This window comes from Elephas maximus, chromosome 15, assembly GCF_024166365.1.
Source record: "Elephas maximus indicus isolate mEleMax1 chromosome 15, mEleMax1 primary haplotype, whole genome shotgun sequence".
In the NCBI taxonomy this organism is placed as follows: domain Eukaryota; kingdom Metazoa; phylum Chordata; class Mammalia; order Proboscidea; family Elephantidae; genus Elephas; species Elephas maximus.
In genome coordinates this window covers 2,301,542-2,324,952 of record NC_064833.1, presented here as the reverse complement: position 1 = coordinate 2,324,952, position 23,411 = coordinate 2,301,542, and the positions used below count along the sequence as shown (strand labels likewise).

The window sequence follows — 23,411 nt, the reverse complement described above, 5'->3', positions numbered from 1 at the left end:
AGAAGGCGCACAGCTCAGCTGGGTGGCAGAGAATGCCAGAATCTTGTCTGCTGAGATCTGTATCAGGGAGCCCCCAACCTGTGCGTTCAGGGAAGGCTGGGACAGTCGAGTCCCACCATCCCATCCCAAGCAGGCGTGCATGACTGAGCAGGGAGCAGGCAGGCAGCCGCAGCCAGCCTGTGGCCCATTTTCAGTCCCTGCCCCCGCCGGCCTGCCCAAATGCCACATGGCCACATCACGCGCCAGGCGCTGCAAACCCTGGTCAGGCCAGAGCAACTGTCCCCCCCGCCCCCCGCCCCGCTGCCCATCTGACAACCTCTTTCTGGGACCGCCAGACTCCCCCACCTCAGGTCTCTCAGCACATCTCTCTGTCTCTCCCCGGCGGTCTCTGCATTTTCTGCCTCTGGCGAGATGGGCCATTTCTCTCAAGGGTTGTTTTAAATATTCATGTTTTAATTAAACAATTTTATTGCAGAAGCGACACGTGAGGTAATGAAAAAGCAGCGTCCTCGGGGATGGGAGTGAGTGTGTGTGTGTGTGTGTTCCTGTGTGCATGTTTGGGGTATGTGTGTGCACACGTGTGTTCCTGTGTGCATGTGTCTGAGTGTGGGGTATGTGTGTCCCTGTGTGCATGTACGTGTGTGTTTGCTGTGCACACGTGTGTGTGTCCGTATGTGTGTGCATGCCTGCAGTGGGGTGGGGTGTCAGGCTGTGCTGGCACCTGAGTGTGAGAGGCACACGGGATGTGGTGAGGTTTGGACTAGAGGAGCTGGGTCTCTGCAAGACCACCCAGCCAGCAGGTGCCTCCCACCACCCTGTCACCATGCAGCCCCAGACACCCCTGAGACCCCCCCGCATTGAGTGCTGGACCACTACGGGGGTCTTTGGAGACAGTCAGAAATGGGCTGGGGCTTGGCCCAAAGAGCCCCCAACTCATGTGGTCCCCTAGGTGTCTAAAGCCCTCTCTGGGTCTCCAGGGCACAGGGAGTGGGGAGGAGCAGAGTGGAGGGAGGGGGAGCTCCAGGTGGGAAGATGGGGCCACCGCAGAGCTGAGTATCTGGAGTTTGGGGAGCCATGGGGAGACTGTGGGGTGGGACGTGAGGCAGGATCAGGCCTCCACTGCTGGGGACCATTTTGTCATCTCGGCCAGAGCCCACTCCTCTGCCCAAGGGCCGATTTTGGAAAGTTTAGCAAACAAGAAGGCTCTCAGTGCCCAGAAAAGTCGACGCCCATTCCCTATGGAAATAGCCAGACGTCACTGTGAAGATTATAATGTCCCATCGGCCACTCCCCTGGGGCAGCGACGTGCAGGCTGGCCGCTTATGGCCTCTCCTCCCCCCACTATCCATCTGCACACCAGCCGGAGAAGTGACAGCCAGGCAAGGACACGCTGCCCACTGCGGTCGGCCACAGCCCTCTGCCCTGACCTAGAGGCCGGAGCTCAGGCCCCTGCAGAGGTTACCATCCTTGTTCCGGTCCCTAGAAAGGGTGGGAGACCGACACTGGGGCCAGCGGCTGGCAGCCCTGCCACACCATCTTATAGCCGAGGAGCGGGCCTGGGGAGGGGAAGTGACTTGTCCGTGGTCCTTGGCCCACGAGGGTGGAGGCAGGATGGGACCTGAGTGGCCAGAATTGTGGAGCCTGGGCTTGTAAACACCGCACTTTATTTGGGCAGAGAGCACCTCCCTGGCCAAGAAAAGAGGCCTGGGGAAACCACACATTCCGTTCCACCCCTGCCGGCCTGGGCAGGTGTGTCAACTCCCTGAGCCTCGGGCTCCCTTCTGTGAAATGGGGACCGGCAGGACCCGCTTGTAGGGCTTGTGTGAGGCTTACAGGAGGGATCCAGGCTTACAAAGGGGTGGCATTGCTCTCAGAAGCGGGCCCCACCAGCCCAGGCGGTTCCTCTTCCCTCCCAGGGTACCGGAGAAGCTGCTCCCTGAGGCCGGCGGCGCCTGCGCCTCTGCCCCGGGAGCTGCGGCCGCGGGGACGTGGGCGAAGGCAGGACCGCCGGGCCAGGGCTGGGGCAGGCTGAGCTGGGCAGGGGCTCCCCGGGCGCCCCGCGAGGGGCTCTGGTCCAGCCCCCAGGGCAGGACTCAGGATGCTCCAGACCACCCCAACATGGTGGGCTGCGGAGGGGACGACGCAGGGGGTGCCTGGAACTCGGGCCTGGGACCGGGCGGGCCGTGCTGGCGCTCCCCCTGCCCCCCCGCCAGCCCCCGTGCGGCCGACCGGTGGACTAGGGCGCCCTCTGCTGGAGAAGAGGGGAGGCGCACCAGCTCCTCCTCCGGGGATCCCGGAAGCCTAGCAGGAGGGCGGGGCGCCCCCAGAAGGTCCCGTGGAGCCCACCCGCGCCCCCATCCCAGCCGGCGTGGGCGCAGGGACCAGGGAGCCCGTGTCTCCAGGCGGGGGTGCCAGGCGGGCGGGTCGACCAGGAACCCTCTCTCCTGGGTGGCCTGGCTGCCCCGCGGAGCCATTAATTGGCTCCATTCATCCCCTTAATTAGATGGAAATGAGGCTGCTGGACAGAGGGGGCATTGAGTCGGGGAAGAATGGCGGCTTCTTTCCGGGCCTGGAGGGGCAGCCCACCCCCAGGCCTGCCCACTCTCCGCTGCGCCCTCGCAGCCCACCCAGCCCAGCCCACCTCAGCACCCAGCAGTGCCCCTTTGCCCAGCCCTGCCAGGCCCCAGACCCCCATCCTTTGCCCCCGAAGCCTCCCTCCGTCATTTATGCACTCTCTCCACATTTACCCATCGTCAGCTGTGTGTGGGGACACACGTTAAAAATAAAAAATGATCGTAAAAATAAGAGCTACCGTTCCCTGAGTATTCATTAGTGGCTGGAGTGTGGCCAAGGGCAGAATTCACTCTGTGACTGGGATCAGGGCTCAGTATGTGATGAGGAAGAGAGAGGTCAGTCGACCATGGACACCAGGGCTCAGTGTGCAATCAGGGTCAGCAATCAGTACGTCGACTGCGATGAAGGCTCCGTTCACAGCCAGGATCAGGGCTCAGTGTGTGACCAGGGCAGAGCTAGACCTGGGGGCATTCTTGAAGCCACTGGCCTGTGCCTTGGCCTCTCCACCCTGACAGGCCCCCTCCTCTCCTCGCCCCCTCGCCCACATCCTCACCACCTGGGTCACCAAGGTAACCAGCCCCGAAATGGTGGGTGTTTTGGCAGCTGAGCCTAACCTGAGTCTATCCTGAAAGGCTGTGCTCGCTGCAGCAGTTTCCATGGGAACCGAGAAGCATCCTCTGATTAGCCTGGCTTGGACACCCTCTCTCTCCCACCCACTGCCAGCTTACCACGTCACCCAGCCTCCGCGTGGGGGCTGGGCTGGGGCAGGGGTGGGGGGGCAGGCCCGCGCTGGCCTCGTGCCAGCCCTGTGCTCTGCCCCCTCCACTCGCTGGCCCTCTTGGTCCCTGTCTCAGCATTGCGGGTTGGGGTGACATTTGAGGTGAGGTCATGTGCTCAGTCCTGTCTGTGGGGGTGGGCCAAGGCTCTGGTGTCCCATCACCCCTCTCCTGGTCAGCTGTGGATAGCGCCCTCCCTCTCCAAATCCGTCAAATGGGCCGGTTATGGGCTGGCTGGTGGGGGCTCAGTGAGGCAAGGATAAGAAGCAGCAGCAAAGCAGGGCCCATAAATGGGCAACTGTGCTGTTGTCCTGGAGGGGGGGTCCCTGCTCTGCCCAGGGTGGGGTTAATGCAAGTCTGGGCTCCTCAGGCACACACCACCCCCCCCCCACCCGCCCGCCCCTGCTGCTCAGAGGTCGTCATTTGCAATTTAAGACCGGGTGGTATTTTTTTTTGGTATTCAGTGTCCATATGTATCAGAGCCTCACCAGTGCCAGCTCTGGGACAGACCCTCCTAGGGGTCATCTCTCCCCTGGCCCTGGCTGTCTGGACCCCCTCTTTGGGCCTCAGTTTCCTCCACTGTAAATGGGGTGCAAACGTTGCCTCCAGGGTTAGACTGGGATTCAGGGCTCCTGTGTAGGGACACCCGGCACAGAGCCTGCCTCGCTGAGGGTGGTGCTTAGGATGCCCCCACAAGGGGGAGCTTGGCCTAGAGGGGAGGCAGGCAGGAAAGGTACATTTGCATTTAAATAGAGAATTCAGGATTTTCCCCTCTTCCACCTCCACCCCAGAGATTAGTGTCTGCAGCCACGGGTGGTGGTGGTAGTGACCCCTGTGGCCCAGGTTGTGGGGGGGAGTGTGGGACGCCATCCAACAGCCTGGCGTGATTCCCACGCAGCCTCCTCCTGGCTGTGTGAACACATGCACCCTTCCTTGGCCAGCTCAGTCTTCTTGTCTGAAGAATGGGAGCAGTGTGGCCTCCCTTGTGAGGACAGTGAGTGAGTGACCAGGCCTCCACAAGACTGAGGAGGGGTCTCAGAGCCAGCGCCCACCTGCTCAGCCCCACCCCCACCTGGTGACCCTGCAGGCTGCCCTCCCCCTCCACACCTCCACCGCCCGTTCGTGGTTCATGTCCCTGAGCTGGGCTTAGTGGCACCCACCTCAACCAGCAGTGGGTTACAGTGTGTGAGCAGGCTCAGGAGTGGTGACTACCAACGTCTGCACCTGCCCTCCTGCCTGGCCCGTCACCTGAGCGAGTCCGCTGCCCAGCAGCCCGCCCCTTCCACTCACTGTGTCCCATCTTGCCTGCTCCAAGGACAGCGGGCTTGGGCCATTTGCTGTGTGTCCTTGGCTGAGGGGCTCTGCCTCTCCAGGCCCAGGTGGAGGCCAGGTGGCATGGGGAGGGGATCATTGGGAGGGAGGGCTCCATGGGCTGCCCTCGCAGGCAGAAGAGGTTCCACAACAAGCGTGGGGGTGTAGAGGACTCTCCTTCCCACCCAGTCTACCCAGCAGGGAAGACGTGGACCCCCTACCCAGGATTGGCGTGGCTTCCTCAGATGCAGCCTCTCCATTAGCTCCTGGCACCCCCTGCTGGCTGTCTCTAGAACAGATGCAGGGACGATGCGGAGGGATGTTAGCCTGCCTCTCTGGTCTCCCTGGACCTACAGTGCAGGCCCAAATGACAGTGCCACACACACTGCCCTTCCAAGTCCTCCATTGCCAAGGCCCTGGGGGTGTCTCGGTTACCCTCTCTCCTTCTGTCTTGGGACATCCATCAGGCCATTATCCATTTGGAGTCCTGGGTAGTGCGAACTGTTAATGCACTTGGCTGCTAACCGAAAGGTTGGAGGTTCAAGTCCACCCAAGGCATCTCAAAGAAAGGCCTGGTGATCTACTTCTGTAAAAGCAGCCATTGAAAACTGTTTGGAGCACAGTTCTGCTCTGACACACACGGGGTTGCCGTGAGTCGGGGTCGGTGCAAGGGCAACTAGTATTACCCACTCTGCAGGCAAGGGAGGGACCCCAGTGGCGCAGTGGTGAAGTGCAGCTCAGCTGCTAACTGAAAGGTCAGTGGTTCGAACCCACAGCCGATCCTCGGGAGAAGTCTGGTTCGGTAAAGGTTACAGCCTTGGAAACCCTATGGGGCAGTTCTACTCTGTCCTATGAGGGTTTGCTCTGAGCGGGAATTGACTCAAGGGCAGTGGGTTCGGTTTGGTTTGGGTGCAGACGAGGAGGCCAAGGCCTTGACCGTGTGTGGCCTGTGGGTGATGGAGTGGGGCCTTGGATCTGGCCTGGCTTCCAGCTCCTCCCTCTCCACCCTTTTCTCCTGCCTACCCTCTGGGGTCTCCCGAAGTCCTCGTTCTCACCCCCTGCGGTGGGGCTTAGTCCAAGCCACAGATGAGAAGACTGAGGCTCCGAGAGGCACAGACCTTCTGACCTGCCCTTGGCCAGCCTGGTTCTCGGGTAGCCTCCCCTGCCTCCAGCCCTTGGCCACAGTGCCCTCCAGGGGTCCCAGCTCTGGTCTGGAGTCAGTGCAGGCTCTTGGCAGTGCCATCAGCGACCCTTCACCCCCTCATAGGGGTGTATGTCAGTGGTGCCTTCTGCTGAAGGCAGTGAATCCTGGGTGAGGATGACTGTAGTGCGGGCAGGGAGGCCTGGGCACGCGTCACGGCTGCCCCTTCCTGGGGCCCAGCTTGCAGCTCATTGGGCCAATGTCCACCCTGCAGCCCACCCACTGACCAGAGCGGCCCTGCTCTGACTGTCACCACCAAGGCTCTCCAGTACTTCAGGGCACTCCAGGCCCTCCTTACCTCCCAGTGCACTGGGGCACAGACCCTGGGGGCACAGGCTGGGTTGTGGGGGCACAGGTCAGTGAAGGCAGTGGGCACAGCCTAGGGCTGAGGTGCAGAAAGGGGTGGCTGGGGGCAGGGTGGGGCAGACAGGGGCCAGGAGGCCAGGTAGAGACCTTTGACCCCCAACGGGTAATCAGCTCTGCCAGGTCCCCCGGGAGGCCCATCTGGACTCTGATACCAGCTGTGACCCGAGTCGTCCCCTCTCTGGTGTCCCTGTTTGCAGGGATCGTAGGGGAAAGCAGTGCACAGATCAGAGGTGGGAGTGGGGGACCTCCAGGATTGTGAAGGGCAACCCTCCTCTATGTAGATACTGAAGTGGGCTCAGAGGAACGGGGCCTGGGCCAGAGCTGGACTGAGTATTTGGGGAGGGGGGCACAGGGGTCAGATGTCGCACCAAGGGTGGTGGAGGAGGGCAGGGGTCCACTCACCCCATCACTAGGACGCTGCGGGAGTGGGTGGGGGGAATCATTCATTCATTCATTCGTTCGTTCAGCAAACTGGCCCGGGACTCCTGTCCTAGAGCTCTGGGCCTGCTGGGGAGGTCCTGGCACAGGGGTGGGTAGACAGCCTGGAGCACTGTGACCTGAGCACCCAAGAGGGACCCCAAGACCCTCCACGTCCAGACCGTTTTCCCTGGGTACCGCTGTCAGCAGACCCCACCAGGGTGAGGCCAGCCTCCCTGCCACCATCGCTGTCGCAAACCCATCCTGCTCACCCCCGCCCACACTCTGGCCTCCCAGCGGTCCCGCGTGTGTGCCTGGGCGCTGCGCACCCGAGCCCTGCTGGGTAGCCCTCAAAGGTCACTGCTGGCAGACGCGGGCGGCCCGCACACCCACTTCCCGCCCTTGACCGCCCCCTTCTCTCTGCCCCGCCTGCCCCCTGACCCCGCCGTCTGGTCCCCACCCAGGCGGCTGGAAGCTGTGGTCCCTGTGGGGCGAATGCACGCGGGACTGCGGAGGAGGCCTGCAGACGCGGACGCGCACATGCCTGCCCACGCCGGGCGTCCAGGGCGGTGGATGCGAGGGCGTGCTGGAGGAGGGCCGCCTGTGCAACCGCAAGGCCTGCGGCCGTGAGTGCGGGTCCAGCCGGCGGGCAGGGCGGGGGCGGGGCCAGGGGCGGGCGGGTGGGGCGGGGCCAGGGGCGGGGCCAGGGGCGGGGCCAGGGGCGGCCCGGGGGGCAGGGGCGGGCGGGGCCAGGTGAGGGAGCGGCGGAGAGGCGGGGCCGGGGCGGGAGGGGCGGAGGGGCGGGGCCAGTGGCAGAAGGGCGGGGTCAGGGATGGGAGAGGCGGGGCCGGGGCGGGAGGGGCGGAGGGGCGGGGCCAAGTGCGGGAGGTGGGGGGTGGGAAGGGGCCCGCGGAAGGAGGAGCTTGGAGCAGGGCCAGGCGGACGGAGGGGTTAGACACGGGTCAGGTGAGGGGAGGAGGTGAGGCCGTGACAAGGGAGGGCCTGCTTGGGGCTGGAGGGAAGGGGCGGGCAGAGGGCTGCAAGTGCTAGGCCGGGACAGGGAGGGAGTAGGGCTGGGTCTTGAAGGGTGGGGCCCTAGGGAGCGGAGGCAGATAGGGGCGGGGCCTTGTAAGCTCAGGAGAGTCCGGGCCCAGGCCGGGCGGTCGGGCCCGAGGTCGGGGTCTAGAAGGCGGACTGGGACTCGGGCCGGGAGGGACCAGACGGGGCTTTCCTGCCATCGGTGGATTGGGATTTTGGGGGTGCCTCCCTCCGCCTGCCCACTCAGGGAGCCCTGGCCCGGCCGCCCGCCCCAGTCCACCCCGCCTCCAGAACTTATTTCTCTAATAAACTCTAATGACCTCATGCATTTTTTAGCTGCTCCCATAAAGCTAAATCAGGGTGTCATGAAACTGTCACTCCTCGGCGTGTTTTCCCGTGATGAACTTTCCCGGGGGGAACGGTGCGGAGGGGAGGGCAGCAGCCATTCACAGCAGGAAGTGGGGCAGGGCTGGAGAGCAGGACAGACAGGAGGGGACCCATGGTGACCAGAGGGTCGGAGGCAGGCTGGGGCGCCCATCTATCAATGGGCTGGGGGGGCCCCTGCTGCTGGTTAGCCCACCCCGCTCCGGCCAAGGACTAGGGGGACCAGGGCAGTGGGACGGGCAATGACAGGCGGCTGGGAGTCGCTGACTGCACCCCTCCTGCAGCCGCGGGGCGCACCAGTTCACGGAGCCAGTCCCTGCGGTCCACGGACGCCCGGCGGCGGGAGGAGCTGGGGGACGAGCTGCAGCAGTTTGGGTTCCCATCGCCTCAGACAGGTGAGCTTGGGGTGCGGGGCGGGGCTGGCACCTCCACACTGCGTTGTGACACCGAGTGGAGAAGGGTTGGGGTTTAGGGGAGTAGGGCCGTGAGCAAACACTATAAATTAGTAATTGTTGCTATTGATGAGTAATAACCTTAGCGATTAACCATAATTAGACTAACTTCTCAGGTGCCAAGTGAAGGCTGGGACCCAGGGACCCAGGGACCGCACGGGCCCTGCCTCCGGGGCCGGCTCCCGGCCTTACGGGGTCTGCGCCCAGCCCTAGCCCTCCACGGCGCCTCTGACGCGCCGGGTGGTGCCGGTCGGTGATGCTGGGTTTGGGCTCGCAGGTGACCCCGCGGCCGAGGAGTGGTCCCCCTGGAGTGTGTGCTCCAGCACGTGTGGCGAGGGCTGGCAGACCCGCACGCGCTTCTGCGTGTCCTCCTCCTACAGCACCCAGTGCAGCGGGCCCCTGCGGGAGCAGCGCCAGTGCAACAACTCGGCTGTGTGTCCAGGTGGGCGCGGGGGTGGGCGGGGCCGGATGAGGGACGGGGCCAGCCGGGGGCGGGGCCAGGTGAGGGGAGGGGCCTGGAAGGAAGCGTGGGGACAGCCGGCTGACAGAAGGACCCACCCCTTCTCAGTGCACGGTGCCTGGGACGAGTGGTCCCCCTGGAGCCTGTGTTCCAGCACCTGTGGCCGCGGATTCCGGGACCGCACGCGCACCTGCAGACCCCCCCAGTTTGGAGGCAACCCCTGTGAGGGCCCTGAGAAGCAAACCAAGTTCTGCAACATCGCCCTGTGCCCTGGTAGGTGAGAGGGAGGGCGGGGAAGGGGGAGATCACCACCACCCCCAGACCCACCTACCAGGCCCTGGAGCCTGGAATCTCAGACTGCACCCAGGCTGGGGCTTGGGGTGTGACCCTGGGGGTGTTCTCTCCAACGTCCCACCTGGATGTAGAGCTGCGTACACCCCCATACCAGGCTGGCTGTTGTCGTGGTGGTTCTCCAGGAGTGTCCACGCCTGGGCCCTAGGCTGGATGGTGGTGCGCTGGCCCTGGGGGTGTTCACGCCCACGTGCCAGGCTGGATGTTAGCACGCTAGCTCTGTGGTGTTCACGCCGGCTTCCTGCCCCTTCCTCCCCTGGGCCGGGCAGTGGACGGAAACTGGAACGAGTGGTCAAGCTGGAGCACCTGCTCCGCCAGCTGCTCCCAGGGCCGGCAACAGCGCACGCGCGAGTGCAATGGGCCTTCATACGGGGGCGCCGAGTGCCAGGGCCACTGGGTGGAGACGCGAGACTGCTTCCTGCAGCAGTGCCCAGGTCAGCGCACCTCCGGCCTGTGGGGACCAGCGTTGGGGGGAGGCTTGGCTCTGCATGTCTGGGGCCTGCCCGTGTCCTCACGTCCGTGAATCATGGGCTCCTGTGTCTGTGTCCCCATCTCTGGGTCTTGGGCCCCCAGTGCCTCTGTGTTCCCATCGCCTGTGTTTCTCCACTCTGGGGTCTCAGTGTCCATGTTCCTGCCTTTCTGGTCCCTCCCTGGGTGTCCATGTCCCCATGGCTCAGTCTCTGCACTCCTGTGTCTCAATGTCCCCCTCCCTGTGTTTGTTTTCTGGGCCCCGCTATTTGTGGCTCCTGGAACCTGGCTCCTCGTCTCTGCCCGTGCCCCATGCCTGGCCGTCCCCCACAGTGGACGGGAAGTGGCAGGCCTGGGCGGCATGGGGCAGCTGTAGCACCACATGCGGGGGCGGCTCACAGCGCCGTGAGCGCGCCTGCTTGGGGCCCTTCTTCGGGGGAGCAGCCTGCCAGGGCCCACAGGAGGAGTACCGGCAGTGCAGCGCCCAACGGTGTCCCGGTGAGCGCCCACTCCCCACCTCGGCTAGGGGTGGGACACCTGGGCCCCAGCATTGGGCTGAGGCCGTGGGTGGTCTCGGGCTCATTTCTGCTGGGATAAACTGCCCTGGTCGCCTAGCTTCCCTGAGGGGCTCGACCCCTCACCCTGGCCTTCCTGAGCCAGCCTGGCTCACGTCCTAAAGCCCCAGCCCCACTCACCGTGTCTGGCACTCTACAGAGCCCCACGAGATCTGTGACGAGGACAACTTTGGTGCCGTAATGTGGAAGGAGACACCAGCAGGGGAGGTGGCCGCTGTCCGGTGTCCCCGAAATGCCACAGGTGAGGCCCACAGCACAGGTGAGGTGTCGGGGGCTGCTGACCCTCCTCACAGAGAGGTATGTGAGGTACCCACTTTGTGAGGTCACTGAGATGTCCCTACAGACCCCTGCCGTTCAAAGGGCTGCTGCATGGCTGGCACAGACGCCTGTGTGCCCTGGAGCAAGCCGCAGGCCCGAGCCCAGCAGAACTTGTGGGAGCACAGCGGCCCCTGAGGCCTGACCTCTCACCAAGAGCCAGCACCCACCATGTCCCCAGCAGGTGGCCACCATCACTAGCTCATTGTCAGACAGGAAGCTGAGGTTTGGAAGGGTCACACACTCACCTGGGCTTCCCCAGCCATCATGGCGAAGTCACTCTGACCCTGGCAACCCTGATCCCTCAGCCCCTGTGTAGTGAAGCAGAGTAGGGGGTGGGGAAGGCAGAGAGTGTCTGGCCAGAAGGGCCCCTGTTATTGGAGACGTTGCAGTAGGTGGGAGACTGAGAGCCCAGCTCTGGACCCTGCTTGCTGTATGCTGTTCAGAACTGACTTCACCTCTCTGAGCCTCCGTTTTCTCCTCTGTAAATCGAGGGCTGTTGTGGGGAAGCCATGGCATAGGCCTCGGTAGGGACAGCAGGGCTTGGCCACCATTTGGCTGTGTGTTCCCAGCTGTTCCGTATTTGTTAGGTACCGGCCAGTCAGTTCTGACCCATAGCAATCCTATGTACAACAGAACGAGATACCGCCTGGTCCTGCGCCATGTTCACAGTTGTGCTTGAGCCCATTGTTGCAGGCACTGTGTCAATCCATCTTGTTGAGGGTCTTCCTCTTTTTCGCTGATCCTCTCCTTTACCAAGCAAGATGTCCTCCTCCAGGGACTGGTTCCTCCTATTTCCAGCTACCCGCCCCCTTTTTCATTTATAAAATACCACCAGTTCTTGATACTGAAGAACCAAATCCATTGCCGTCCAGTCGATTCCAACTCACAGCAACCGCGTTGGACAGGATAGAGCTGTCCCACGGGGGTTCCAAGGAGCGGCTGGTGAATTCAAACTGCTGACCTTTGGTTAGCAGCCGGATACTTAACCACGGCACCACCTGCTACAAATTAAGACAGGCAAACAAAGGAAATCAAAGCCTCTGTGGTCCTGCCCTTCTAGGTGGTGGGACCACCCGGGCAACTTGCCGCTGTGTGGCACCTGCTGTTTGTTGTGGGGTGTTTTTTTTTTCTTTATTAATTCATACTGACATGTGGTGGTATCACCAACCATTCTCCTTAACGTGCCGGGAATGTTCCCTGTGCCCCTATCGCCTGGCCCTTGCCCAGGCGCATCCCTGCCTGCCCTGTGCTTCCTGCTGGGCGATAGGGTTGTGGAGTGCTCCTGTGGTGGCTGAACACCGAGTCCCCTGACCTTTTCTGGGAGTGAAGCCTGGGGCAGCTTGCCTGCTCTGAGCTGCTGACCTGGCTCAGACCGCCCCAGGGTCACCCACAGGATGCCTGCAGGTGGGAAGGTGCCGCCCTTGTAGGTGAGGCCCCTGGAGCTCTGCGGAGAGGCCGGGCTGAAGTCCGCACCTGGCAGCACTCGATGTGCACGCTGTCAGGTCCCAGTGGCTGGGCTCCTGACAGGGCCCCAGTGCCTGGCCCAGCGTGGCTTGCAGCAGCTGCCCAGAAACATGTGGGGTGAAGGAAAATGGGGGAGGCCTGGCCCATGACTGCCCCACTCCCGGCAGTGAGTCGGCAGGGGGGAATTCTTCCTGGGAAGGGGAGGGTGGGGATGAGCTGACCCGGCTGCCGCCTGCCCCCCGCCCCCTGTCAGGCCTCATTCTGCGACGCTGTGAGCTGGACGAGGAAGGCATCGCCTACTGGGAGTCCCCCACTTACATCCGCTGCGTCTCTATCGACTACCGAAACATCCAGATGATGGTGAGTGGGGCCCCAGGGGTCCCCAGCCCCCATATCACCCCAGGGCCCTGCTTCTTCCATCTTCCATCATCGGGAGCAGCCTGTGGCCCTCAGGAGCTCAGACCCAGTGGCACACCCTTTGGACATGAATAGCCCTGGCTCCCATTGGTGCTGCAGAGGCATCTCTGAGTGTGGGGTCCCTGTTGCCTGGACTCCTCAGTCCCTGCCTTGACGTGTCCTGTGGGGCTGATCGAAACCAACCCTTTCCTGCCTCCCCAGACCCGGGAGCACCTGGCGAAGGCTCAGCGTGGGCTGCCAGGGGAAGGGGTCTCAGAGGTCATCCAGACGCTGGTGGAGATTTCCCAGGACGGGGCCAGCTACAGCGGGGACCTGCTCTCCACCATTGACGTCCTAAGGAACATGACAGAGATCTTCCGGAGGGCCTACTACAGCCCCACCCCTGGGGATGTGCAGGTGGGATCCCAGGGGGGTCCGGGTAGAGGGGTGCCTGGGCTCCCCAACCCCAGCCTGAGACTGAGGCCTGACCCTGGTCAAATCAGAAACCTGATCCTGATCACATGCTGAGTCCTGGCCCTGGTCATACACTGAGCCCTGATCCTGGTTACACAGTAAGCCCTGATTTTGGTCACACACAGACCTGACTTGGTCACACAGTGTATCCCTGATCTTAGTTACAGTGAGCCCTGACATGAGCCATGTGCTGAGCCCTGAATCTGGTCACAGCCTGAGCTCAGAGCCTAGTTACACAGTAGGCCCTGATCTGGGTGCCTTACTCTCACCTCACTGGCCCTTCTTCCTCTTCTCTCTTTCCAGAACTTTGTGCAGATTATCAGCAACCTGCTGCTGGAGGAGAACCGGGACAAGTGGGAGGAGGCCCGGCTGGTACGGACCATACGCAGAGGCCCTTGTGGTCGTCAGAGGTTGGGGCGGCCTGCCATGCCCTGTGCATGGCCCGGCCGTCTGACCTCCAAGAAGCCCGCAGCCTCCTGAGTCTCGGTTTCCTCCTCCCTTGATGATGGTGCCTTGTCTGTGGGTGCTGGTGAGGATTGTAGGAAAAGAGGCTGACACCGTGGGGCATTCTGAGGAAGCCCGCCCGCGGTGGTCTTTCTGACCTGGAAAAATGTGAGGTCAGTCTGGGAGGAAGGGAGGCTGACCGCTCCTCCAGACCAGAAAGGCCACCACGGGTGGGCTTCCTCAGTGTGTGCCACACCTGCCACCACCTGTTATCTGCAAGGTGCAACTGCTTCCTCTGCCCCAAGGAGCTGGGGCACAGCAGACCCCTGGGCCTCAGTTTTCCCATCCACGGAATGGGGGTGGACACTCAAAGATCACCAGCTCTGCTCCCGAAGTCAGGCCCCAGGGCTTTGCAGTGCTAGAAAGTGACCCGCAGGGCCAAGAAGGGAACAGTGGAAGGCAGGAGGCTGGAGGGGCAGGGGAAGGACAGGTGTGTCCCTGCTGGAGTGCAGGTGGCTTCAACAACATCTCCCTGCTGCCTCGGGGACTCCCTGACCACGCCTCTGCTCTCCAGGTGGGCCCCAACGCCAAGGAGCTGTTCCGGCTGGTGGAGGACTTCGTCGATGTCATCGGCTTTCGCATGAAGGACCTTCGAGACGCGTACCAGGTGACAGACAACCTGGGTAAGCCCACCCCTTGCTCTGTTGTCCACTCTCCCCTGCCTGGACAGGGCCCTTCTTGCCTCAGTTTCTTCATTTATACAAAGTAAGGGGAACAGAACCCTCCGGGAGGGTTTCCACAGTTTACTCTGTTCAAGCTACCAACCCCGAGTCTGCTGACAGTGGTCTGACCTAAGGCCTGGGGGCAGGTCAGCAGGAGGTGTCTCAGACCCTGACGAGGCAGAGACCTTGAACCCAGGGTCAGATCCAGGAACCCCACTCCACAGCCAGCCCTCTTGCACTCCCCCAGGGACGAGGGGCTCACTCCTCCCTGTCGCCCTCTCTGCTCTTGGAGATTTGAAGGCCAGGACTGAGCATCCGTCCACTGTCGGCCTTTGAAGCATGGGTCTCAGAGCTCAGCAGGCCCAGCCCTCCCCTCACAGGTGGGGAGCCTCAGGCCCAGAGAGGGACAGGCACTATCCAGAGGTCATGCAGCAGGTAGGGCCAGCAACACTGGCTCGGTGCTGCCTTTCCTCCCCTTCCACACCTGGCCTGTTTCCAGGCAAGGTGCAGATGGCCCAGAGAAGGGAGGCTTTGTGCAGCCGCATGGTGGGTCCAGGAAGTCCCTGGGTGGCTGGCTCCCAGGGTGTTGGCACAGCCTATGCCTCCTGCAGGCCACACGCAGACATGGCTGCAGTCCCTGCTGCCCCCCACCCCAAGAGCCACAGGCGGCCTGGGCTCCTCCCAGTCCCTGTTCATTCTGCACCTGGTCCATGCATGGTATCTGCTGCTCAACCCTTTCCTGGGCCTCTGCCTCGTCCCCTGAGACCCCAAGGACCTGTCAGTAAAATGCCTCACAGCCCAGCCTCATCCCCCACGGCCCCTTCTTCTTCCTGTTCTCTCTCCCCAGAACCCCACCTCCTGCAGCCCACTTGCGGGAGGGGGCTGGCTTTCCTCCTGCAGCCCTGCGACCCCTGCTGGGGGCGATGCCAAGGGGTGGAGTAATAGGAAGCTGGCCCCTCCCAAGGTGGCCAGGGCGCCCTCTTTGAATAAGGATGATGAAGGGCATTCGAAGGGCAGAGGCTGACCGGGGCTGGTCCTTCAGGAGACCTGCAGCTGGGCCTGGGTTAGCTGAGGTTTTTCAGGGGGCCAGACCCCAGGGACAGGGCCCCACAGGGAGTGGTCTGGAGGGAAGGCAGCGGGAATCTCTTGTCGAGGCCTGCTTCTTCCCAGACGCTATCCTTGAGACTGCCCAGGCCTGGGCCCTCTCAGGGCTAGGAGGGCCTCAGAGCCTCCCGTCCAGGCCCAAGGCCCAGCTCTCTGGGAGCTCTGACCAGACTCTCCCCAGCCCATGCCTGCTTCCCCTGTGCTGTCCCTGTTCGTGGCCTCACAGCCTCGGGGACAGCACCTGCCCTGGGAGTGGGGACCCTGTTTAGGGGCCAGTGTGGTAGGGGGAGAGGGGTCCAAGCCAGGGGCCAAGGCTGGGCTGCCGGCAGAGGCTGGGGCATCACCAAGGCCCTGGGTCTTTGGGGGAGCTGGCGCCAACTCCCACACCCCTCTGAGCCGTGTGCACCTGTGTGGCCGTGCTCCACCTCCAGGTCTGCCCCTCCAGCTCTTCATCGTGTTTCTCTGTCTGTCTGTCCGTCTACTGCCCCTCACCCACCCCAGTCCTCAGCATCCACAAGCTCCCAGCCAGCAGGGCCATGGACATCAGCTTCCCCATGAAGGGCTGGCGGGCCACGGGTGACTGGGCCAAGGTGCCTGAGGACAGGGTCACTGTCTCCAAGAGCGTCTTCTCCACAGGGCTGGCAGGTAGGAGCTCTGCTCATGGGTGGGAGGGATGGCAGGTGGGGTTCTGGCTGTGGGGGAGAGGACTGGCAGGTGGGGGCTCCAGCCACGGTGGGAGGACTGACAGATGGGGGCTCCTGCCATGGGGGAAGGGTGGCAGATGAGGTTCCCTTTGAACCTGGCTATCCCTCTAGAGCCAGGGTGTCGCCCTTTTCTTCTCTGTGTACATCTCTGAATCCCCCCCAAGTAGGGCCTTTTTGGGCCAGCCCATGCAGTGTCAGCCTGCAGCCCCACGTTAGCAGGCCCCCAGGCAATCTTTGCTGAATGGGCGAAGGGACCGCCTCATTGCAGGGGGGGAAACTGAGGCCCAGGGAGAGACAGGGACTAGCCTAGACCTACAGCAAGTGGCTTGGCTGCTGGATGAGAAGCCATGGCCTGCAGGCACCCTGGGCCGCCACCTGAACTTCTGACCACAGAGCAGCATCTCTGGTGTGGGGTGAGCTGCCCACTCTCAAGGGAACGGCACACAAGGCCCGCCCCCTCCAGCCCCTCGCCTTACACAAGGGCCAGCAGTGGACAGCCAGTGCGGGTCAGAGGGAGTCCAAGTAGGGTCAGCATGGGTCCAGGTGGGCAGTGGTGGGAGGAGCTGACTGTCTTTCTTTCAGAGGCTGACGACTCATCCGTGTTCGTGGTGGGCACTGTACTCTACCGTAACCTAGGCAGCTTCCTGGCCCTGCAGAGGTGGGCACCGTGGCTGGTGGGTGGCCTTGGTCCTTGGGAGGGGCACCTAGAGGAGCTGGGGTGCCTGCACATGGAGGGCAAGGCACGCTGGGTGCAGGGGCCCAGGTGGGCGTCCAGAAGCGCCTGGGGGAAAACTCCCTGACAGGCTCTGCCCCCCCCATCCACAGGAACACGACCGTCCTCAACTCCAAGGTCATCTCAGTGACCGTGAAGCCCCCCCCTCGCTCGCTGCTCACGCCCTTGGAGATCGAGTTTGCACACATGTACAATGTGAGTGTTCAGTGTGTGCGCACGTGTGTGTGTGTGCATGCACACACATGTACACGCCACACATGCCTGCACACAGCACATACACCTGCACACGCCTGCTCACAGCACACATGCCTGCTCACGGCACACATGCCTGCTCATGGCGTACACACATGCACATGGCGTACACACATGCACATGGCACACGTGCCTGCACATGGTGAACATGCCTGCACATGGCGTGTGCGCACACACACACACACGCACACATGTGAGCATGCTCTGTTGGTCCAGGTATGCTCACCATGCTTGGGCATTAACTTCTCAGCTCTCACATTAGCCCTGCGAGAAAGCTGCTCATCCCTGATCATAGGTGGGGAAACTGAGGCCCACAGAGGCGCCAGAACTGCCCAGGGTCACACAGAGGTCAACGTAGGAAAGGAAACCCACCTGCCACCTGAGCTCTAACCTCGGCTCTGGCCCACTGGTCCTGCGGGGAGAAGTCTACCCCTCCACAGAAACGGAGTCTGCCGTCCACTCTCCTGGGCCTGACACTTGGCCTCACTCCACCAGCTGCCGGGCCCCTGGGAGACCCCCCTCTCTCCTGGCTCCTGGGGGGCCGCTGAGGCTTGAAGGGGGTGGGATGCCGTGTTGGAGCCCCCAGAGCAGACGGCTTGACCGTGCAGGGCTCCTGGGTCCTAGCACCGAGGGCATCCTCCCAGCACCCTCCTGGACAGGCCAGGTTCCAGGCCACCATGTGACACCCCTCTCCCCAGCCCTACCTCCCTGGGTCAGGTTAGCACGTGGGCCCAGGTGGCTCTGAGGTGGCAGCTGTGACTCAGTGGGCCTGTGTTTGGCATCCTTGCCCCCCAAGGTCAGCTCTTGCTGCCTCCCCAGACCCTGCTTTGTGAGGCTGCCCACTGGGTGTCAGAGGGGCAGGGGTTGCCTGAGAGCAAATCACCTGGGATACTCGTACCCCAGCCAGGGCCGTGGGTAGCCATGGAAGAGCCCAGCTCTGCCCTTTCCACTGTGTGACCCTGGATGGGGCACTCACCCTACTGTGCCCTTCCTGGCACACCCCCTCATCAGCAGGAGCAGGTGGGGCTGGTGAGGGAAGACTCACTGGCCCACACCCCCTCATGCTCAGAGCAGGTGCCCACAGACCTTGCTGCTGCTGCCTTATTGCCCCATACTTGGGCCCAGCGGGGCACGGGGTAAGTGTTGGCAAAGACCCCAGACCTCCTGCAGGCCACCCTCTCAGACACAGCTAGTACAACCATGGGGCATCTGATCAGGACAAGGTGCTTCCTGTAGCCTCGGGGCCACCTGGGGCCCTCCTCCATCTCCCCACTTTGTGTTCAGCAGGGAGGGCCTTGGGTTTAAATGGCTTCAGTGACCACTGTGGCTCTGCCATCATGTGGGGAAAAGCTGGTTCAGAGAGAGGACAGGACCTGCCCAGGCCTCCCAGCAGCTGAGGAGTGTGGATCAAGCTACAGCCGGGAAACCCAGGCCTACCCTGAGCCTTGGTTTCCTGCTTGTAAAACTTTGGTAGCTTATGACAGGGATCCTCAGGTCTCTTGGACATAGGCAGAGCGCCCAACACACCAGGCAGCATCTCTGGCCCCGCTTGGACTGCAGGGGCCGTCAAGCCACAGTGGCCCTGACCCCCACTCCCCTCTTTTCCTTCCAGGGCACCACCAACCAGACCTGCATCCTGTGGGACGAGACGGACGTGTGAGTTCACTGCTTTGGGGCTTCAGGGAGGCTGACCCGCGGGAGGGAGTACAGGCTTTGGTTTCGTGCGCTGTCCCCCATGTGTTTGAGCACTCGCATTGCCCTTCGCTGCCCACGTTTGGGCCTGAGGCAGCCTAGAGTCCACCATCCTCGCCTCCCACCCCCTCCTGCGGATGTCCACAGCTCAGGGCAGAAGAGGGGGTATGGGGCAGAGACCGCCCCATGTCCCCCACCAAAGCAGGCAGCATCCTGGTGTTTTGGAGGAGCTGGCCTTGCCACAGCAGGTGGGCAGCAGGGGCTGTGATCGAGACTGGGCGAAACTGATGAGAGGTGGGCTCTGGGACCCAATAGTCACTGCACGGGTTCTCGTTAAGCACAGTGGAGACAATCTGGGTGGGGTTCTCAGCCTCCAGAGGCCTTGTGAGCAAGGGTCCATGCAGTGGTGGGGGCTGTGATGGGGACTGTCCCCCAGCTGCAGCAGAGCGAAGGGGCGAGTGGGGAGGGCCTTCAGCATAGGCAGAAGGAAGAGACTGTCCAAAGGCCAAGAGTGTGAGGGCCCCAGAGGTGAGGAGGTCGGGATTCCAGGCGGCAGTCTGCCACAGGCCAGGGGGCGTGATGGGGACAAAGCCTCCACCCCACGGGCTCTGGACCCCATGGGGTTTGGTGTGCATGGGGAGGGTGGGATCAAGGAGCTGGTGTCATCGTCACTCCCCTCACTGCCCTGGCACTGTCCTGGGTGGTCAGGGAGGGCTTCCCTGAGTGGCTGACACTGGAAGAAGACAAGTGTGCCCAGCAGAGAAGTGAAGAAGGGGCTTCAGGCCAAAGGCACAGTGTGAGCAAAAGTGTGTGTGTTGGAAGGTACAGGGAGGCATGTGAGATGCGGCCAGGAAGGGCAGGGGGCCAGGGTAAGGCAAGGGTGCAGGGTATGCAGAGGGTAGACAATGAGGGATCATGGGGCCAATTTGTGGAGTGTCAGGAGCTGTTGGGGATGAGAATGTCATTCATCCACCCCTCCCTTTACCCATCATCCATCCATCCATTCATCCATCTACCATCCATCCCTCCCTCCCTCCCTCCCTCCCTCCCTCCCTCCTTCCCTCCATCCATCCATCCACCATCCATCCACCATCCATCCATCCATCCATCCATCCATCCATCCATCCATCCATCCATCCATCCATCCATCCATCCATCCATCCATCCATCCATCCATCCACCATCCACCATCCATTTATCTATCCATCTATCCATCCATCATCCATCTATCCATCTATCCATCCACCGTCCATCTGTCCATTCACCATCCATCTGTCCATCCACCATCCATCTATCCATCCACCATTCACCATCCACCATCCATCTATCCGTTCACCATCCATCCATCCACCATCCATCCATCCACTATCCATCTATCCTTCCACCATCCATCTACCCATCCATCACCCATCTATCCATCCACCATCCATCTACCCATCCACCATTCACCATCCACCATCCATCTATCCATTCACCATCCATCCATCCACCACCCATCTATCCATCCATCCACCATCCATCCATCCACCATTCATCCATCCACCATCCATCCATCCACCATTCATCCATCCATCCATCCACCCACCATTCATCCATCCATCCATCCATTCACCATCTATCTATCCATCCGTCCACCATCCACCATCCATCCTTCCACCATCTGTCCATCCATCCGTCCATCCATCCATCCATCCATTCACCATCTATCCATTCATCCACCATCCATCTATCCACCATCTCTCCACCCATTCTCTATCCATCCATCCATCCACCATCCATCCACCACCCATCTATCCAACCTCTATCCATCCACCATCCATCCATCCATCCACCACCCATCTATCCATATTCTATCCATCCATCCATCTACCCTCTATCCATCCATCCATCCATCCTCTATCCACCCATCCGTCCACCCACCACATGATTTCTGAGCACTGACAAGGCTCTGCTGTAGGAGGTTCTGGCCCTCAGGGACCCCCTCCAGTGGGGAGTGGCAATAAAGCAGAAAGAAATAGCGTGACAGTGTCGGGTTTTGCCATGAGCCACAAGCAGGGCTAGCAAGGCCCAGTGGCAGATGGGGTGAGGTGCTTTTCAGATCATTCATAGAAGCCTTTCTGAGGAGGTGTCGTTTGAGTAGAGGCCTGACAATCCCAGCACTGAGCACATGATGTTGGGGACAAGCGTCTTGGCAGAGGTAACAGCCAGCGCAAAGACCTTGAGGTGGGAGTGTGCAGGGTTGCGCCTCATGACTTCACTCCCCTGAACAGCAGACCCCATGGGCCCTTCCTGCCCAGATCTGGGCTGTGTGGATGGGATCGGGGTCAGGGCCTGTACTGGGGAGAGGTGAGGTGGATCCCGCAGCTGGGAAACAGGCTCTCTGGCTTTGGTGGTGTTGGTTGATTTTCTTTGGGTTTTGCAAGTGGCACAAGATCTTTGTACAAATGGGAAACCAGGAAAAAATGGGGAGTATAAGGCAAGAACAAAAGCCCCTTCATGCTTACAACAACTCAAGCCAGCCCTGCAGACATGTGTGGCATCTCAGCTGCCCGAAATGTCAGCACAGGGTCTTCCCCACACCCAGGACCCCCCCTTCCCGGGCTATTCAAAGGCCGCCTGCAGCTCCTAGGGGGTAGCCCCTGCTGGTGCCACTTCCCCCCACCCCCTGCCAAGCCCGTTTCCTACCAAGGTGTGTCCCAGCACAGCCGGTGTCTCTGAATGCACAGCGTCATCATGTTTCTGGTTATTCCCGTGGAATCAAGTTCCCGAGGGTTTTAGGCTCCTGACACTAAGTGGCTTTCCAAAAAGGTATGACACATGTCTCTTACGTGCCCCACCCACGGCAGCAGGCTGTGAGGGATCTGGCTGCTCAGGCTGTGGCCCAGGAAGTTATGCTGTGTGGGCCCTGGGGCTGTGACTGTGGGTGACCCCTGCCCCAGCCTCAGCTGTCAGTCTCTGGCCAGGAGTCTGCTTCTGGGAAGGAGTTGGGGAGGGGTAACAAGCGCGCTGGGTCAGGCCGGCAGGGCTCCGTGTCAGCCAGGGTTTGTCCACCCTTCCTCTCTCAGGCCCACCAGGCCTCAGGTGCGGGGGTGGAAGCCCCGTGTGGGCAGACAGGGATGTGGGGCCTGGGGCTCAGGGCAGCGAGGATTAGAGGGATGTTGCCAGCAGCCATTCCTGTGACCAAGATGAACCCTGGGGGCATTTCACACGTGTTCCCATGTTTGATCCTCCATGCCACCCTGAGAGCTGGCTGACATGTTCTCTGTGAGGCCCCCAGAGAGGCGGGGATCCAGCTGAAAGCTCCCAGCTGGTGGTGTCTGTGGCTGAGGCCAAGTAGGGCAGCCTGGGGTTTGAGGGCAGGGCGAGAGGCTGACGGGGGCAGCACGGGCTTTGACACCCTTCCTCCACCCCTCGCCTTCCCTCTGCTCTGTGTCCAATGGCCCGTCCTTCAAAGTGTTGGGGGCAGCTCCTTACTCTATGAATCTGCTCAAAAATACAAAAAAAAAGAAAACTTATGGTGCCCCCATGTGTGTTGGAGTGGAACTGCTTCGTAGGGTTTTCAGTGGCTGATTTTCAGATCCCCATGTCTTTCTCCCAAGGCGCCTCTGAGTGGACTCAAACCCCCAGCTTTTTGGTTAGCAGCTGAGTGTGTTCACTGTTTGCACCACCAGGGACTCCGTGCATTGACTCGGAGTGGCCAATTCCATGTTTCCCAGTTGACCCGTCACAGGGCCGCAGAGCAGGGCCTGTGGTCTGCTTCCACCAGTGTGCAGGGGTAGCAGTCTGTGCTGATGTGAGCCAATGAGAAAGGGTCCTGTGAACCCACGTGTCCGTGGGGGAATTGCGCGTGTGGGGGGAGGTTTGAGAGTAAGAGCCATCAGTCACCATCAAATGAGAAATAGTGATCTCTTAGCTCCATGACTTTGATCTGCAAGTGAACCATGATTGCACCCTCATCCTAGTCAGACACTGATCCCTGATCCTGGTCATACTCAGCCCTGATCCTGGTGTCACGCTGAGCCCTGATTCCAATCACACACTAAACCCCAACCCAGGACACACTGAGCCCAACGCTGATCACACAGTGAATCCTAATCTTGGTCACTTACTCAGCGTGATCCAGGTGTCACGTTGAGCCCTGGTTCTGATGTCACACAATCCTGATCCTAGTCACACACTGAGCCCTGATCCTGTGTCTCAGCTGGGATGGCTGTGCATGTTCACTCGTCATTATTCATGCCATATGCTTGCAGGGTGGCCTTCTCTTTCAGCCACATGTGACACTCGACCACATGACACAGTCACTCTTGGAAAGAATGAGTCAGAGACTCCCACCCACCACTGCAGACCCTTCAGCCTGCTCCCCACATTGTACGCACACACTTGCATGCATGGGCTCAACGCCCACACTGAGACATCTGCTAGTGCTCTGTAAACACTGTCAGCTCTCTGCAGGCCCCTCATCCCAGCCACCAGTCACAGGACCAAATCCTACCCTCTCTGGCCCAGATACAGCAGGCCACCCAGCCCTGCACCCTGGCCTGGCATCATGGCTCAAGGACCCCCTCCCTCCCTAGACCAGCCTGATCAGTGGCACTGAGACTGCTTGAAAAGGCAAAGGAGGATTGCAGAGTTCCCAAATGTTCACACCATCAGGGGTTACAAATACCTTAGCGCATCCTGTACCATACCTCAGCCAGGTGTATCTCCACCTGCTGAGGGGGCTGTGGTGGCC

The 23,411-nt window shown here is 61.5% G+C and overlaps 1 protein-coding gene across 3 annotated transcripts in view; it reads left to right on the top strand.

The window, feature by feature from the left end:
* Positions 1–23,411, top strand: part of ADGRB1 (adhesion G protein-coupled receptor B1) — a 91,438-nt gene that overhangs the window by 20,883 nt on the left and 47,144 nt on the right. For all 3 annotated transcript variants that reach the window (XM_049854098.1, XM_049854097.1, XM_049854096.1), the window contains exons 3-17: positions 7,110–7,271; positions 8,352–8,462; positions 8,797–8,961; positions 9,088–9,252; positions 9,600–9,764; positions 10,132–10,296; positions 10,513–10,614; positions 12,409–12,515; positions 12,774–12,968; positions 13,329–13,397; positions 14,044–14,152; positions 15,797–15,940; positions 16,582–16,657; positions 16,825–16,927; positions 18,597–18,640. In XM_049854098.1, the coding sequence (XP_049710055.1) occupies positions 7,110–7,271; positions 8,352–8,462; positions 8,797–8,961; positions 9,088–9,252; positions 9,600–9,764; positions 10,132–10,296; positions 10,513–10,614; positions 12,409–12,515; positions 12,774–12,968; positions 13,329–13,397; positions 14,044–14,152; positions 15,797–15,940; positions 16,582–16,657; positions 16,825–16,927; positions 18,597–18,640 (1,882 nt within the window). The remainder of the gene's footprint in view (positions 1–7,109; positions 7,272–8,351; positions 8,463–8,796; positions 8,962–9,087; positions 9,253–9,599; positions 9,765–10,131; positions 10,297–10,512; positions 10,615–12,408; positions 12,516–12,773; positions 12,969–13,328; positions 13,398–14,043; positions 14,153–15,796; positions 15,941–16,581; positions 16,658–16,824; positions 16,928–18,596; positions 18,641–23,411) is intronic.